The sequence below is a fragment of the Haemaphysalis longicornis genome, unplaced genomic scaffold (assembly GCF_048455015.1).
Source record: "Haemaphysalis longicornis isolate Haplotype H1 unplaced genomic scaffold, Haemaphysalis longicornis Haplotype H1 scaffold_2, whole genome shotgun sequence".
Lineage (NCBI taxonomy): Eukaryota > Metazoa > Arthropoda > Arachnida > Ixodida > Ixodidae > Haemaphysalis > Haemaphysalis longicornis.
Genome location: NW_027526295.1, coordinates 238,806,713 through 238,824,886, shown reverse-complemented (window position 1 = coordinate 238,824,886; position 18,174 = coordinate 238,806,713). Strand labels below are relative to the sequence as shown.

The 18,174-nt window shown below is 46.3% G+C and overlaps 1 protein-coding gene and 1 pseudogene across 1 annotated transcript in view; both read right to left on the bottom strand.

Moving 5' to 3' along the window:
- Positions 1-8,202, bottom strand: part of LOC144170219 (arylsulfatase B-like) — a 40,483-nt gene extending 32,281 nt beyond the window's left edge. The window contains exon 1 of the mRNA XM_077699869.1: positions 7,814-8,202. Coding sequence (XP_077555995.1) covers positions 7,814-7,918 — 105 coding nt within the window. The 5' untranslated portion in view covers positions 7,919-8,202. The remainder of the gene's footprint in view (positions 1-7,813) is intronic.
- Positions 1,811-3,208, bottom strand: LOC144170220 (uncharacterized; annotated as a pseudogene).
- Positions 8,203-18,174: the final 9,972 nt, after the last annotated feature.

Genomic DNA, 18,174 nt, shown 5'->3' with positions numbered 1-18,174 from the left:
GCATAGCCGGTGTATCTTGTTTTTCACATGCAGAATCGTGCTACGGTGCAATTATTTTTCGCAGGTCAGTTCGGTGGCAAGCACGAAATATATCTCAGAATTATCTGCTAATACATAAGCATTCTTCCGACGCTTGTTGCACGAACGTTTCATTTCCTTGGTGGCATTGAAGGAACACGTCTCTTTAAGGGGCGAAGCCCCTTAATGGCTCGGGCTGTGGCCGTCTCATGTCGTCGTCGATGTAGTCATGGCACTAAAACACCGGGACCCTTGTTTACGCCTTAGGGTAAAGCGTAACGCGTACTAGGAAAACACACCAGGTCACTCGTTTTCCAATGCCTCGCGCTAGAACGCGCTGCGCTTCAAAGCTGTATCCTTCTACCCCCAACGGTTTCACCTCCGTGGCAAAAACGCCAAAGCGCCGAGGATACACTTGTACACCGCACGCTTCGCTTTTCCCCAGGTTTCACGTTAGTGGAAATGGTCGGGGATTTTATGTCGCCTTACCTCGCCGTCATTCTTAACCCGGGAAGGTTCTGTTTAGGTAATTGCACGATGACGCCCGATTAGAGAGACGGTAATTTCATTTTCAGTTTTTGGCTTTTATATCATTTTTTAATTGTTTTGGCACTATTACCCTTTTATTTTTTATGCACTATTATTCAATTGAATAGGTTGACTTTTCAAATTACGCATTTTTGTGCAGATACAAGGCACTACATGTTATTAGGGTACCCCGCAAATGCTATAGCATAGAAAATATCGGTGTAGTAGTAAAGTTTCCGATACAATAAAAATGGCCCGCACAGACTAAACCACTGTTGCCTATAGAACCTCCCCAGCCTATGCTTGAATCGTTCTGCCAAAACTGGGCATCTTAACGTGCCCAATGTGTAATTTAACACGTTTACACACACTAAAAAGAATATTGTTGAGGTGGCAACACAAAATATTACATCTATGGCTGAACATACACGTCATCATGCCTTGAAGCGTACTTTCATTACACGCATAAAGGAAGACAAACTTCACGTAAAATTCTTTTATTGCACTGCTTGCGTGACATGCAGATGCCCCCTTCTCAAACAACAGGCGCACATGGGAAATACAACAAAACACACAAAGTAAATGTGTCCGAGCTAATAAAGGCATCGAATTTCAAGAAGCACTTTACGTAGCAGACTAATGCATGTAAAAGTTACCACTCATTCGTGACTTTTTTCCAATGGAGCTGTTGAAAAAAAACTGAACACACAGGCAACGAGCAAGATTAAAGCCCAGATGGGCTACACAGGTGGACAATGCTGATGAGACAAACGCAGAGATAACTAATGAAGGAGAAAGCAAGTAGAGAAGAATACGGCTTGCTTCACTGATGACAGTGAGAAAGCATTTTACCCGTCTGCATAAGTAGTACTTTGAGCAAGGATACATACATGAACCAAAATATTGGTGAATAAATCAATAAGAAAATTCCCCAAGCCCCACTGGGTTAATTTAAATTACCCCACTGAAAATTACATGACATCAGTCGAGAACAAAAACACGTCGTGAGCAACTGACACAATGGAGAGCAACGTCTCGAGAGAAAGGTGCAATGTGAACGAAGGCACACCACTGTTCTTGGTTTTGAATGCCTTTTTCGGGCTGGTACTGAGGAACAGCAAAAGAAAATGTTAGCAGTAAAATATTTTACAGCTATTTTGAACACACTATAATGTAAATTATACAAATAAGGCATCAATTTTTCCTTTATCATCATTGTACGGCAATGAAGTTGCATAGAGTCCTTAACAAAGGCAGTCCTAAATTATGATTGAACGTACCACACCCAAGTCTTGAAGTGTCCTCACATAAAAAAAAATTTATCGCAGCTGCGTACGCTCTACGGTTCTAGCTGGCTGCTGAACTACTCCAAGTTTGCTGCAGCACAGGTTTTGCTTGCTGCCCCATTTACTCTGTGTTCATGCTGCTGCCTGAGGTAAATCTTTAGTCTTGTTCGGACATATTTTTCGAGAAGCAGCTTCTCTACAGTAGGCTTGTGCAAACTGCAACATCCCAAGTGCATTTTTACAGACTTCTGCAGGGCACTCAGAATGCTTGAAAATGGCTTTTTCACCTTCATGACTTCACCCATTTCAGCAAACGTTTTGAAGTTTTCTTCACAATCCATCAAAATTGTCATTACAGACATGCTTGGCTGGATCAGATTTCCAGCATTTTTGACGTACTCCTTCAACTGGATGAGGCTGCTGTATTTCCCAGGAGCACTGTCAGTCAGTACTGCTTTACAGCTTTTGCAGTTACCTATAGATTTTAAAACAGACCTCAGAAGGAAACCACCGATGTACGCTACGATGTCGCACTCTGCTTCCGTCAGTCCAATCACAAACAAGTTCTCTAACTCCTCAGCCTGCTGCATGGGGTCTTCCTCTAGCTTTTTTAAGCTTGGGTCAAGCAAGTCAGCCAGATGACTGCTGTCGTCAATGTTGTAGCTCGAAGTCTTAGGGGTGTGTACAAACTGGCTGACACAAATGGCCTTCAGTGCACATTTAACATCATACACACTTGGAACTGGCTTCTTAAACCTCACAACTGAAAAAATATTTTCTAGGCAATCTTGGATCAACCTAGCAGTGAGGAGGTACAAGTACCCGCGCCTCGCCAGGAGCTCCTCTGACAGGCGCAGCACAACAGTTGTAGACACCAAAAGACCGGCCTGCGATGGCTTCCAGTGTGCAGTTGCTCCCATGTTCATCCGAGTGAATGTAGCACATGCCAGCTGCAATGTCCCAACTGCTTCCTGGTGCTTTGCGCGGTCAAAATGACTTAAAGCAACGATGGGGTGTCGTGATGACATCAAAGTGTACCACTTAGTGACAAGGTCAAAAAACCAGGCAGTTGCTTCAGCTTCCGGCTTCAAGATTTTGAGCTTGATTAGATAGCGAATGGCAGGAGGTGCTTCACGGAACAACTGCACTGCGATGTTTACTTTCATTTTTGCGAAATGTCCATCGCTGACATGAATGTCCGACAGCTTGTTAGCGATTTTGAGGTCATTTTTTTATCATATTCGAGAACAGCCTCAACATGTTCAAGGGTAACAGTTTTTCCTGGGATGCAATGCTCCTCTGTCGTCTCCTTCCCCAGGGTAAAACTTCCTGAGCGGAGAAGCTGCCCACGTATGTTTTTCAAAACGTGAGCAGGATCAGCCATGAAATACAGCTCCCTACCATCCAAGTGAGGGTGTGGTATAGAGCAGACAGTTTGCGAGTGCCTGTGGCTTGAAAAACTCCAGCAGCTGCCACACTTTCCTGTTGGCACTTCCCATGTCACTTGTTACAACAAGAACTCTCAGGGACACCTCAAAACAAAGCGCAATTAAATGAAATATAAGCTCCTTTAAAAGGCTTCCGTCAGTAGAACGACCAGTGAAGTGGTAAGCGATGACCTGTTTCCACCTCGTGTTTAGACCTGCAATCATAAACACGAGGGCATGGTTTGCAACGTTGTCAGTTGACTCTGGAAGTGTCGTACCCCCAAAAAGGCAATCCAGAGAGCGGTCATGTTCAAACCCTTGACTAATTTCCATCTCATCCATGAAGAGGACGCAATCTTTCTCAATGTCTTCCATTGTTTCTGCCTTACGCTTTAGAACATCCAGCACTTCAGTAAGTACACCAGGCAGAAAGCGAATGTTTTGCATTCTTCGAATCAATGTCCGGTTAGATGGCAGTGGGTATGACAGAGACCTGAGCAATTCGTAGCCTGTTGTACCACATGCGTGCTTTATTTGGAGGGCTACGCGTATAGTCTGAACTGACCACTTGCGAACCCTGCCTTTTGTTGTTAGAGCCTTCGTTTGATCTGCAGCAAGAAATGTCGATGATCTTAATGCGTTCAGTTCTTGCTGAACTAACCTTAGTTTCTTGTTTAGACTACGTACTTTTGATCTCGTCTGCTCATGCAGTTTTACCAAGTTTTTACACCTTCTGCTTAAGTCGGCGTTTTTTTTCCGGAGCTCGGAATTTTCCCGATGCAACGTCGACAATTTGGGAGTTGTGCTGCCTCCAAACATAAATGCAGCTGGCATGGTTGACTGTTCTTGTGGAGGAGTGAGACCTGCATCATTTGCTACGGTGTTGGGAGGGAGCTGTTTCAGAATGGCTACGGATGAACCTGGAGTAGCGTTTGTGTCGCTTGCTAGATTGTTGGCAGACAGGTGTGGTGGAGAGGCGGCTACTGTCTCATGATGACACCCAAACTCACCAGTGCTGTCTGCGTCATTGGCTGGAGGAACAAATGGCAGGGGCACACGCACGGATGTACACTCACACCTGCACTCGGCAGCACTGTCCGCATCACTTTCTAGATTGTTTGTAGGCGGTAGAGGAAATGAGAAATCTCCCAATGCGTGAGCAAGCCTGGACTCAGGATCGCTGGTACCGATGCTTGCTGCCTTGTTGGTGGGCAAACTTGACAGCAAGTGGGCTTCTGGAGGATCACCTCTCGCGAATTCAGCAGTGTCATGAGGAAGAGCATCTGGCTGTAAAACGGCTGCTGAAATATGAGCACTCAACTGAACACCGTGCTCAAAACTCGTTATGTCGCAAGGATCCGTAGGCAGCTGTGGAATGTCTCCAGATGTGCAAACACGCTTGGTGTTAGACGAATTCGCAGGTTTCATGGCAGAAGTGCGCTTCTTCGGGGACTTCCGGTGTTTTGGAGCAGCTGGAAAAAATTAAACATACAAACATTACTACAATAACATGCTTGCCTATGCATTCTCACTCAGCAAACAGTTCCAATACTTATTTTCGCTTTACAGACTAAAAATTACAAGCAAAATGTTATCACGCACTTTCTTGAATGGTCTGCACCACACAAAGCATATTACTATTCCTTATAGATGTTCTGAGTAAACAAAAATAAGAGCGAAATGCCGCAGTGCAATTGAAGCAATGCATTTAGATGAGTTTGTCTTTTCTCTGAATGACCCAAACTAGATTCACAAATTCAAAGGAAAATTAAATTTGTGTCCATTTTACGGCTTTATATAACGAGTTCAGATATGTTCTTACCACGATAGGGAAAGAGAGTTGGGACAGCATCCGGCCTCAGCTTTTTCAGTCCATCTTGTCGGTGCTGCTCAAAACTTGAATCTTCAAAATGTGCCTAGAACAAAAAAAGTCAATCTAAACAATAATTGAAAACCACATAATGCATTTGAATTACTCGCTCGAGAGGCAGAATGATCGCTTTCGCGCGTTTTTTATCTTTTGGAATGGAAATTGATTATGCCCTCTAATTGCAGTACGGGAATTTTTATGGGGCGGCTCGCCACAGAAATCTTTGCAGACTTTAGTGACCCCTCATACGCCGTTTGGCAGTGTTGCATGAAAGAATCAGTCATATATTCCACCCCCGCACGGAATATCAGCACAAGCAACGCAGGGAACAATTGCCCGTCTACGGTAGGGGGGATTTCACAACACCTACGAGGCGAGTCTACGGTAGAGGGGGAGATTTCACAAAGCCTACGGGGGCGCCAGCCAATTTTTTCGGCGACCCGATGAATATCCAGCCCACGGCAGCTTCAAAATCGATTGCCGAACTCTGAATTGCAGCGCATTCGAAGATTTGGCAGTCGCTCAGTGACCGCTTTTGTCGCTTGGTCTCGACCAATTTTTGTCGCAGTGACGAGAATCGCGTTTTTTTTTTTTTTTTTTTTTTTGTAGCAAGCGTGAACGGTCCGGGCCTTCCGATTCCGAGGATGTTTTATAACCAGGCTTAGTTTTGAACATTCACGTTTCATGCATGCATAATCCGGCATAATCGAACCACGCAAAGCATCCACTTGCGCACACGCTGCATTCGCACGCTAAATTGCCGCTCGGCTACGCGCAGCCGTCGCTGGAAGCCATCAAAACAGCCATGGCCTCCGCTACCGGCGCGCAACGGCGCTGCGGCGACGTTGAGGACACGACGGCGCTCGGTGAAAGCGTTGCAGGTGCATAGCACTCACATAATAGAATATAGCTGCAAGTACGCGTGCGAAAAACATGAAGCGAGGTGCAATACTCACAGTGCAAACACGAGAAGCAGCAGTGGGCTCCCAGCGGTCCCTTTTCACTTGTACAAGCCAGCGCTTTCTTCGGTTCGGGCTGGCCGGGAAGCGGAACATCCGTGTGCCTTTTCTGCAATGATTCGTACATTGCGGAACGCAACAGCCGGGCATTTTTGGTGCTCACACAACTCCCCACACGTTCACCGAGCTGGCATGGTTACGAAAAGCTTCCCGTGGTCAACAAAAGTCACCGCGAGTCACGGGCGGCAAAGACGCAGCCTTACGCACACGGCGGCAGTGAGCCGACTGGGGAACAACATGGCGCCGTATCGGCCCCGTTGCTATGGCAACGTGTGCTGGCAACGCTGCCCGACGGCGGGAGGCGGCACGAGCTGTGTCAAAGAGTGGCACCACCCTAAACGACGAAGGCGCGGCTTATGTAGGCTCCCTAGTTCAGGACCCCTGTCCGCACTAGCTTTGCTTTTGACAGCATTTGTACCTGAATAATGTTAGAGGCGAGGCCCCTTAGCGGCTCGGGCTGTCGGCGTCTCATGTCGTCGTCTCATGTCGTCATCTCATGTCATCGTCGATGTAGTCCCAGTACTGAAACACCGGGACACTCGTTTACACGTCGCGCTAGAACGTCGTCGTCGTCTCATGTCATCGTCGATGTAGTGACGGTACTACAACACCGGGACAATCGTTTACACCTCGTTCTAGAACGTAACGCGCAGTAAAAGAACACACCGAGACACTGGTTTTCCGACGCCTCACGCTATAACGCTTTGTGTTTCAAAGCCACGAGGCTTTTACAGCTAAGCTGTATGCCTCTAACCCCCAATGGTTTCATCTCTGTTGGCAAAAGCACCAAGGCGTCAAAAATACAATTATACACTGGAGGACGAATACATTTATACAATGAGCTCAACGCGTCGTACGGCTCTGTAGCTATAACCGGCATAGTTCGCACGCAGTACGCACTGGTATTTCTATGTTTATGGGTCTGTTCGTAACTTCCATTGTTTACCCCAACATATTTACTGCTGTGAAAAGAAAATACATTACATTTAAGCGCAAATACATCGTTCTGCAAGCACGTAAGCGGCGCCTAACTTGCGTTTGCTTTTGTCAGCCTCAGCCAATCGCACGGCTACCCATAATACGTCGTAGGTTCTACGTGGGAACTGAGCTAGTGGGTCGCGTGACCATTCTCTTTTGTTCCTAATTATATAGCTTATTTGAGTGAAGTCGGAGGAAATCGGAGGTACGTAGGCAAACGGTAGAGGAGCGTGCGGGTATCCGTGCGCTCCTGCCTGCTCGTGTTGTCACGTAGCCGACCTCTTTATCAAGGTCGTTACTACGGTTACAAGAAAAGCGCGCACTTCAAAGGAGTGCCGGGACAGTTTTGTTGTTAAGGTAGCGCGCAGTGTGAGAGCGGGCAAGCCTTGCAAAAGAAGCGTCGGGGGTATCCCAGCGCGCGAGCGCCGTAGAAACAGTCGGTTCAATAGGACGCTTGAGCACCTGTCGCTCGACAACCCGCACTAAGTTTGGTCGTGGGTTGCTTTGGTTTTGGGTTTATTTGAAGCCATATATCACAGCAATAATATATATCAACAGCTGCGCTCAAATTTTGCATTGCAGAAAAGTGTAATTGTCGGCATTTTTTTCTTTTTCTTTTTCTTTATTTTTGCTGAGCGGGTACGTGAGGAGGAGTCTAATAAAGGACTACGATGTCACCATACAAACCAAGTCGTCAGCCATGATGACGATGATGTTGGGAGGCTGCTCTTGGGTCAGCGACGCCCCTGTCCACAGGGCCAGGACGAGCCCTAGCGAATAGCGAGCCGTCATCTGCAGATAACATGCGGCGCATGCACTGCGAGAATGGATGATGGCTCCTTTGACGAATGGGCTGCAACTAATCTGTACGCAGATGTCTAGAATAGAAAAAAAAAGGCCTAAAACTAACAACGAGGATGAATGACATTGATGCTTTGCTTCGCACTTGCTTAGCAGGTAATTTTATTACAATTGGGGAATTGTGTCTTCGCTTTAGTGACCGGCACCGGAAACTGGGGGTACATAGGAGGAGGAGAAAAGCGAACGGAAAGGCCGACAGGTTGTCCAGGCTTAGAGCCCGGATTGCTACTCGGCACTGGGGAAGGGGTGTGCCGGAGATCAAAAGAGAGGGTGGGCGAAAACGCATATATCCTAGTGGTAAACAGAGTTTTCTAAACACTAATGAGAATGTAACTACCAGGAGCGGAAAATGTCTCATTTTGTACGTATGTGGTAAGATAGAGAAGGTATTCACATAAAAGTTTAGCAGCCGAATTCTTCTCTTGGCAATATTGAAAACCGTCAAGGCGTTTACCACCATGTATGCGCATGCGTCCCCATCTCGCAGAAAAAAAAACAGGCCCCGGCGTCCGTCGTCTTCACCGTTACCACCCGATTATCGGCCGCGGCGTCAAAGTCATTAGACCTTGTGACGTTATAGAGAGAGCAAGAAAGTGGCCTGCGAGTCGCAATTCTTTCATCTGAGGCGTTTTTTTTTTTTTTCGAAATGAGCCAGATCCAGAAACCTAAACTGCATAGGATAAAGCTGCAGTGACAAGAAAAACTCGGCAACTTTCCCCTAAAAAAGGGGTGGCTAAAGTTTAGATGAGATAAAGCCCTGAAAACGTGTACGCAGATGGTAGTTCGTATCAAAAATGAGCCAGATTCTGCTGTTTCACGGATCAAAATGAGCCAAATGCATTTGCCCAATGGGAGGCTGATTTTGGCTTGAGTGTTCAGTCTGTTTCGTGGGCCCTTCCGGAAGTTTGTTTTTGCGTTGCGGAGCTCGCTCGCCATGAATTCAGACGGAAATCAGAAGAACAGAAGAACGGCGAGAGATCTGTGCCCAGATGTAAACGACGAATTGAACGGAAGAAGTGAACGAAATGAAACAGAGATGCGAAACAATTATTTCATTTCGTCTCCCCCGTTCCAACGTAATAACTCTGGTTATATTCATTTGGGTTCAATTCCCCCCCTCCGCTCTGAGAGCCCGAACCACTTCATCAAGGTGAAGAACAAGATATGATCAGCATTCTTGTGAAGCGTTTTGGAAATTTATGCTAAAGCAGTGAAGAGCTTGCTTGCTTCTTTAATGCCTCCAGTTGTGCTCAAGATAGTTATCTTAGGGAAGAACTCCAAAAGAGCAGCTGATGGTGGCAAGATGACTAACCTGCTGTCTATGTATAGTTGTACTGTTCTTGACACCGTGTTGCATATTTTAATGCCTTTTTCACAAAACTCAATCGCGCAATGCTTGAAAGTCGGTTCAAATAAAGTTTTCACAAGAATGCGGCATCAACTTGAGTGTTTGAATTCAATATGAGCCAAATTCAAACGTATCGCCCAATATTGCTCAAATTCACGGCATAATTTTTAATTACCTGTGGCCAGAAACTTCCCCTAGCTGACACGTAGAATATATCATATAATAGTTTTGACGACGCTGTATTTAGGTCCGGTAACAAACTTCCGCTTGTTTCTCAAATTCGCATTTGGTGAATCTGGCTCACTTAAAAAAAAAAGTCTGTTTTCTGTTTTCTTTATCATCTTGCTTAACAATTTGACGTTGGCGTAAAACTCGGCATTTTTTATTTTTATTTACATTTTTATTTATTTATTTATTTATTTATTTATTTATTTATTTATTTATTTATTTATTTATTTATTTATTTATTTCGAATATGATTGTTATTCTGACGTGACAATGTTTCGAGAGACCAAACTTGTATTTTGTTTTCATGATGTCCTCAATTCGGCTGTAACTTTCGTGTTTCGCAAAAATCTAAGGATTGGCATTCACTTTCAATTTGCCTAGCGAACACAAGTGCGAAATCTGGTGCAACCATTGACCCTATTCAACGACCCAAAGCGAAGTGCAGGGCCGTGCGAGGGACGGAACACTCGTCGTTCCGCTTTCGACAATTTAATTAGGCCATGAAGATAAAACACAAGCTTGGTTCGTTTGAAAGACTGCTTTGTCCCGAAAACAACGATACCAATTTTATCGCAAACTTCTTAAATAACGGAGGTGTTGAAGAAAACCTGCGAGGCAGTGGCGACTCCCTATGGTCACCTTCCGGCCACTTTTCTGAAGCGTCCCAGAATCTTGTTTGTGTGACTGGCGGCCGCCGAACAAACCAATCTCTAAGACACTTGACTGGACGGTTGTAGAGGGGATCTAGTTCTGTTTAATCGCATCACTTGAATGCTGACGTTCAGTTAACACACTTAAATTGTTTTTAGTGCTGGCTTATATGACGTCACTCCTGCGCATAGCACGTCACTGTAGCGCGAAATTTGAAAGGTTTTCAATACTGCTTGCGTTTTTTTGTTAAAAAATGGCGTCCGTGTCTGAAGTGGAGCCGAGTGCGATACTTAAGCCTAGTACTTTCAAATTAAATAAAATTGTATTTTGTCTTCATGGACCCTTTAGCAGTTAATAAACACTATTTTAACCCCATGCGTCCCTTTAAAATCGGCAGAGCTGAATGATGATATGTGCTTTGCGGCGGGCTCGTCATCTCGTGATGCCACCAAGCATTCACGAAAAAGCGAGAGTATGCTCACAATAAAATAACTGTTATCGAGTGGTGCTCTCTTCAGAGCCATTATTCTGACGCGCGCAAGTAAATGTTAAGAGATCATAATTACTAACTTTCAAGTTATCCACCATATAATTGTATTTCCTTCAATCTATATAACAAGCAAAAAATGTGCTCAGAAGTTTTAAAGAAATAACCCCCAAAACTCGGAGTCGTAATTATGTGCACACAGGGTTTGTGCATAGTACAAAGCAACTAAACTGAATACCCGCCACTGAATGCAGTTTTCGGCATTCCCTTACTTAAAATCAATGTCTGCCCACGAAAAAAAGATTTGATTTTCATCCGGTGTTCATGCTCTATGCGCGGACAGCAACCACAATTAAGACCCCAGCTGAAATTTCGCCCGTGTGGTGGTGCCATAGCCAATACACATTAGCAGCGTTCTAGCTAAAAACTGCATCCCACTTAAATTGAAGTTTACTCACTCTGTTTGTCTGCGGCGGAGAACTGAAAGGCAGGCTGCCGCCGATAACCGACCCGCTATTTGCCCTTGGAAGAGGATGAGCTGTCGACCTAGTGTCACCAGTGACAGGCCCGTCCCGGCAACGGCCATGGCGAGAATGAAATAACATCCTTCTTTTCCTCTCCACATTATTCAGCAAAACACATGAATAAAATTCGGTTTATACAGGCAGAGGGCGCCGCCGACAACTCCTCTGGTGTTTTTACGCATCTTCCGTCGTACACGTAACACGTGCAGCTTTCAAGTACATCACACAGGTCGTAGTTTATTCCCGTCGCTTTTTAGTCTTACGCGGAGCCCAGAAAGCACCGTGGTTAAACACATAGGGCAACTAACATTATTCTCAAGGTAATTCCTATCTGCGCATTGACTAAATCAGAAGTTGGCATTGCTAGAGAACACTTTGGTCAGCTGCATCGACCTCCGCGTTCCCCCCGAGGAAGAACGAATAATACAGTGCATGAAAGGCCGGGAGGTTAACCAGGGAAGGGTCCGGTTGGGTGACCTGCACATGGGAAGTGGTAAAGGTGGGATTTAGAGGGAGAGAAATGCTATATAAAGGATGGGGTGGGGAGCTTGAGGAGCAAGACGAGACAAAGTAAAGGGAATTGCAAAAACTAAACCATGGGTGATAATAAAGACTAAAACAGAACAGGTAAGCTAACCAAATGACGAATGACCAAATAGCTCAGCAAACTAGAACACGTGTTGGGAACACATGGTATGGCAGAACACGCCCTTTGGCAATGACTACACAAACAAACAACAACATAAAATGACGAGGAAATGTCAGTGCAATCGGCACTCTCTATCAGCTTCTCTCTCGCCTCTTTCTCTGGCACTTTTTTCGCGAGCGACAGGTTTAGAGCTCCCACGTGATGACACAACATCGATCCCGAGCCGCGTGTTTATACCGGCTACCGAACCGACAAGCTCGGCAGGTCCTGCCCTCGGTTGCATCGGGCGTTCAGTGCACTCTTGTCTAGTGTGTGACGTGCATCTAAAGCAAACAAACGATACTTCTGTGTAGCACGGGGAAATCAATAAAAGACGACTCCAGTGGCCCTCGTAGCAGGAGGCAAAAGTTCGCAGTACACTTCTCCGCCCACACTCTAACAAATCATCTAAGGGTGCCTTCACCACAACGCTCCAGAATGACCAATCGAAGATGCCTAGTGGAAAAATTCTGCAAATGACGTGGCCGAGCATTCCATTTCAGTGATAAAGGGCATCTGTATAGGTATATTGCGTAATACAAAACGCCTTGTACGGCTTGTCCCAGCCCATATGACTTTTTTATTTAGTCAAATCATAGGTTGGGCTTCATTATGCGCACAATTGGTAATTTCAGTTGGTCATTCTGGACCGCTGTGGTAAAGACGACTTGCGGAGACTTCTCAGAGTGTACTTGTAACCCGTGCACAAACAGCTAAAGCTGCCCTTTTTAGATCAGTTAATTTATCGAAGTTAATCGGTTATTGCTCGAAGGGGCTGTGAATCGGCATATCGTGTAGTGAAGAATCGGGTTAGCAAAGGCAGCAATCTTTTCCGTGAAGGTCCGATAACCATCCATTTGTTTTCTACATTTTGTGAGCCTTATTAGACTCCTACACTAGCGGATATATTAATAAGAAAACACAAACAGAGACCATAAAAAAATCACGGTTCCTCATGCTATGATGGATGGGGATGGAGTACGCTGTGACAGGGAACTGCCGTGTAATAAGGTTATTGCATAAATTTGAAGGTGTCTATGGACAGACAGGAAGTTACTTTCTTTGATACAATGAAGAGGCTTTTCGAGAGGAAACCATTACGGACACTGAAATCACAGTTGTAGTTGCAGTTGGGATGCAGTTGTAGCGCAGAACCAGGTGCAGAAGCAACGTTTATATTGGCGCATTGAATGTGCTTATCCCAATTACTTAGCCGTACGGAAACATGGCAAAAAGGAAGCGATAGCAGTGAAGTACACGGAGGAGCCTTAGCATCTGACCAGCATGCCCCGTACAAACACTAAGCCGATTCAGCTACAGTGGCGAGTCGTGGGCCGTGCACCTTAGGTTGTGAGAGAGAGAGAAGATTTTTTAATAAGACCGAAGAGGTCAGCTCTGCATAATTCTGAGTTTGCTACTTCGGATGGTTGGTGAACATGTGATGTGGGTTAAATTCAAACACGAATAATGCAAATAAGAAAATAAAAAAAAACGCAAGTAAATCCCCCAAACGGACCGACGCACACACATTTAAAAAGAAAACAAAAACGACACAGGCAGTCACAAGCTGAAGTCAAGTCCAGAGTCTCTAAGAAAATTGCACAAGAGCTTGGAACCTCGCGCCGCACTGTCATCGCTGTTCCAGGGGCCTAAAAGTCCTTCATGCTGAGATTTCAACCCCGTAGTAAACTTCGTTCGCTCTGTCATTTGCGCCAAGTTGAAACGTGGAGAAACACAGAACAGGTGCTCAGTTTCCTCTCGTACACCGCAAAGGGGACACAGAGGTGATGCCACCAGACCGATTCTGTTAAGAAAGCTTGTCGATAACAACAGTGTACTGTAGCTCTTGCGTCATATTCATTAAGCGCGGGTTGCTTTCATTTGAGGCTTTGACTTCAAAATCACGCGACACTCCTAGGCATTTAAAAGCCGCGTTGAGCATCTACAAAGACCGGTCGTGCTTGTAACAAAGAATCATGAGTCGAGCTCTTCTCTTTTTATAACGGTTATGAGCACGCTCCTATCTTTCTCTAAAGCGACCGACAAGTACCATAAAACCGCGGCTGGCTTTCCTCCGTAAAAAAGGCTCACTCAGTTAGAAAAAACGCACCCGTCATCTGTGTCAGATGCTTCGACGATGAGGCGTCCCCGTTCACGTGTGCTCGTCGTTGTAATTGCGCTTTTTTAACGCGAAGTAATATATGTTTTGTACATTTTGTAGTCAATACGTCAATTGCGGCGTCCTCACACTCGGCTGCTCCGACACGTTGGTAGTCATGACGCACTGGTTTCCGGGGGAAAAAAGCATCAGTGCCACTCTGTGAAGAAGGGTGACCAGCGGAGCTGTTTGTGGGTTGTTGGGTAACCACAAACTCCCGTTCAAACCACGCCGTCGCGGTGTGAAAGCGTTCAGCGGGGTTGAAGCATTGCCAACATCTTAGGTTTTCCGCCTCCCGGTATTCATTGTCGCTACGGGCATCACGCTTACGCTTGGCGGTCGTGGCCTGACCTTTGTCGGTGGACTCCATACGCCGCTTATGCGAGATTGAGTAGGCTTCACTGTGCAAGCCGTACTGGGGAAAAGGAAGCTTAGAATGACCAAGCTAACACCCGTCTCCTTAAAGTCAGCTTCACGTTGAAACACAATGCACTGCTGTAAAAACAATTCTTCAGGGGCCGTGTACAACATTTTACATCAAAATATAAAGCTCCCGAGCCGCACAGGTGGCCGAAGAGAGATGGTGTGCCATAGTTAGAAGGAAGGGAGCGGATTTTCATACGGACGCAAAAAAAAAAAAAACGAGAAAGTTAGCTTATAAAAAATTGGCCGCGTATCTGCTCCTTTCGTTGCAAATGTCGACAAAAGACAATAGACTGTCGATATTTGCCAAGTAAATGCCCCCCTTCGCTTTCCCGCTTACCTCTCATGTTGTTCCTCAGTAGTGAAATTACACTAATAAATTACTTTTTGCCGTAATGAGTAATGTAATGAACAACTTTTGAGTATTGGTAATTTAGTGATGCAATAAATTACTTCCGGCCAGTAATGTCATGAAAAATACTCATTACTTTCCAAAGTACTTTTGACTACGATATAGCCTATCCGTTTCTCTTACGGCATAAAAAGTTGACCATGAAAGGTTGACCAAGTAGAGTTCCGAGTCCTGGGCAATGGAACTCTACGAACGCGAAGGAAACAACGCTTCGATGAGAGCTCTGCCTGCTTTCTCGTGCCTCTTCGTCCCCTTTACACGCGTTCCGGGAAAACCGTGGCGACAAACAGTCGGGTTAAACAAAACTGTGCAGATTGTGTTCAAGGCTTCGTTACACTGGTCACTGCTGTAAACCCGCTGCTAGTAAGGCGCGTTTTTTTTTTTTCACCCGGCGGGGATAAGCACGGAAGCGCGCGAACCGCTTGTCTTTCGTCGCTGCAAAGCATCGTGCTAGTTCCTTGGAACTGCTTTGAACTCGCGCGGTCCTGAGAAGCTTGGCCATCGCATAAGTGAGTGCTGTTACGCCAGTTACAGACACTATCGGTAATCACGCCGGCACTCGCACGCCACGTGTGCCCGGGCGTCTATGTCAGTGATGTGTGCAGTGTATGTGAGCGTGAACGCGCAACTTTGGCCCACATCCTGTGGGACTGTGCAGTGCATCCTGTAGAAGCAGCCGACCTCTACGGCCAGTTGCCGGACACCATCGTCAGTGCCGCGAACTCACCGGACCTGACATCACAAACCTTCGCCGTCCAGCAGCTCGAGGCTGCTCTCGCCAGGCAGAGGCGGAGAGAGGCACCGACGGGGGGGAAAGGGACGAGTTCCCGAGTACCTTTCGCGCGCCGCTCTCGCCGACGCCGGCGGGGCCTAGTCCCGAGGGCGACGTAAACGCGTCGGGGGGAGGGAGCGGCTCTCTGTAGCCCGGACCTCCCCTCTGCTGGCATTAAAAAAAGTCTTTCTCTCTCTCTCTCTCTCTCGCATAAGTGATGAACACAAGTTACTTGCAGCGCGCCGAAGTATCTGGGCTGTTTTCAGCTTTATTTGACACACGGATGCGTGGATGCACGAACGCGCCCGTGATGTAGAAATACTGACGCCGTGGTGCCTTCGGCGGGTGACTCACGGGTGCGTGGACAGGGGGAGGGGGGGGGGGGTTGTTCGGTCATTGCTTCTACATGTATGTAAAGTTGAAATATCTTGACCAGTGCCGTCGTGACGGGTATGCTATTACAAAATTAAGCACCGTGATTCAACAGTTTCCGTAGAAGTGTTATATTTGGTTCTCCCCCTAATAAAAAGCCCTGACTGAGAAAAAAAAATTTTTCGCGGTTAAGGTATTTAAACTGCACAACTGCACCCAACTGGCCTCCCCGCCTTGTTTTTCGCACGTGCCGCTCTTCTCCTCCGCTCCACATGAGTACGGGAAGAGTTCGCTACCAGACCTCTTCTGGAGGAGCAGCAGAATCGCTGATCTCACTGTTTTCGAAGGGTTCGCGAAAATGAAAAAGTTCCTGATTATGTTCAACACAACCCTGCCCTCATCCGCGCCAGCGAAGCGTCTTTTTAGCATGGCAAAAGACACTCTGTCGCACAAACGGGGACACCTTTCTGATGCCCACTTAGAATCGCAGCTCCTTCTGAGATGGAATAAACATATCTAACAAACTGTACATAAGTGGGTGTATAAACAAATACTTTTGACATAGCAGTGTTATATGTGTATGAGTGTAAATAAAGTGCATATGAGTTGGTTGTGTATGAGTGATGAATTTTCGCTAAAGTAATTTCAAAGTAATTTCATTGCGCCTGAAAAGTAATTGTAATGTCATTACTTTCGGCCCCGTGTAGTTTCTAATTAATTTAATTACATTTTGGAAAATTCTAGGAATGTAACCAGTAATGTAATTTAATTACTTTTTAGAAGTAATTTTGCCACCTCTGCCGTGGTGGTTAAAAATACGTGGCATATAAAGTAACATTGAAGGCTTGGCGTTCATTAGGGTCTTCCACGCAGCGTTCTCGATGGTTCAATGGCATATGTAATGGACCTCGAGGTCCACCGGCTGCCAAGCCGTCGAGAGAGAGCGGAGAGCGCACGTCTGATGAGAATGAGGGCTTTAATCGAACTGGAGCGCGTGAAGCACGAGCGCGTGCCACCGCTTCTTTGTCACATGAAACTGATGATGATGCAGCGTCGTCTGCTATCGCGTAGAAGAGGAAGAAGTTCCAACACTCTCCCCCGCCGACAGACGACGTAAGTGGGCCAGAGTAGAACGGTCTTTGCTGAGCGGAGCTATTGACTACATACTTCGACGGACAAAGCGTCGTCGAATGTCCCTGTTACTAGTCGAGGAGTGGTATCCGGAACCTCTTGCGAACTTGGGTCAGGATGTCTCGTACTCCCCCATGGTGGACCTGTGCGGGAGCGTACTGGATCACGGGCGATGTTAAGTCCTTCCTTTGTTCCTTCTTTCAGGTGGGCACTAGTCGTTGCGTCATACCTCCTCACGAGATCAACACCTTTTCGTAGTTTTTTCGTTGAGCTGTGGAGCCGCACCGTCGCAGCATCAAGGTTATACCTTAGGTCAAGGCTTGGTTTCCACGGGAAAACCCCTTCTCGCTCGTTCGTCTGTTCGAATGCTTTTTCAAACTTTGTCCTCACCAGTTCAGTCTCTGAGTTTTGTGCGGCCTTGCCTTTTACGCCGATGTTTCCAAAGGCCGAGTAACGGTTCAGAGACTTCGAATCCTCGTTGTCTTCCACGCCCGCTCGGAGCACGATAGCGTTGGCACAGTGCGTAACACTTTCTCCTAATGGCAAAGGTCCCTGAACAGTCCAGCCTAGCAAGGTTTCGACGGCTTTGAGCTTAGTGTTCACGGCCTTTACTTTGCCTGTCACAAGATCCCAGTAGTGATCGGATCCAATCATTATCGATATTTTGGTTTCGCAGTATTGCGCGCAGATTGCCCGGGCGTCCAAGTGCATTCCTTCCATTGTCTTGATGACTTGGTAGTCAGGTGTGGGAATATGGTCGTTGCATATTTCGTCTATTTCAACCGCTTCAATCGGCACAGGCTTTTCTGTCATTGCGGCAATGATGAAGGCACGCACTTTTCTGATGGTTCTTTTCGTTTTTTTTCCTCCGAAGACCTCTACAGTCAAAGTTTCCTCTCCTAAAAACTCGCATCCTAGTTGCTTCGACGCTTCTGCAGTGATGAAACTGCGTTGGCTTCCGCCATCGAAAAGAATTCGGTGGCGTCCCGAGGA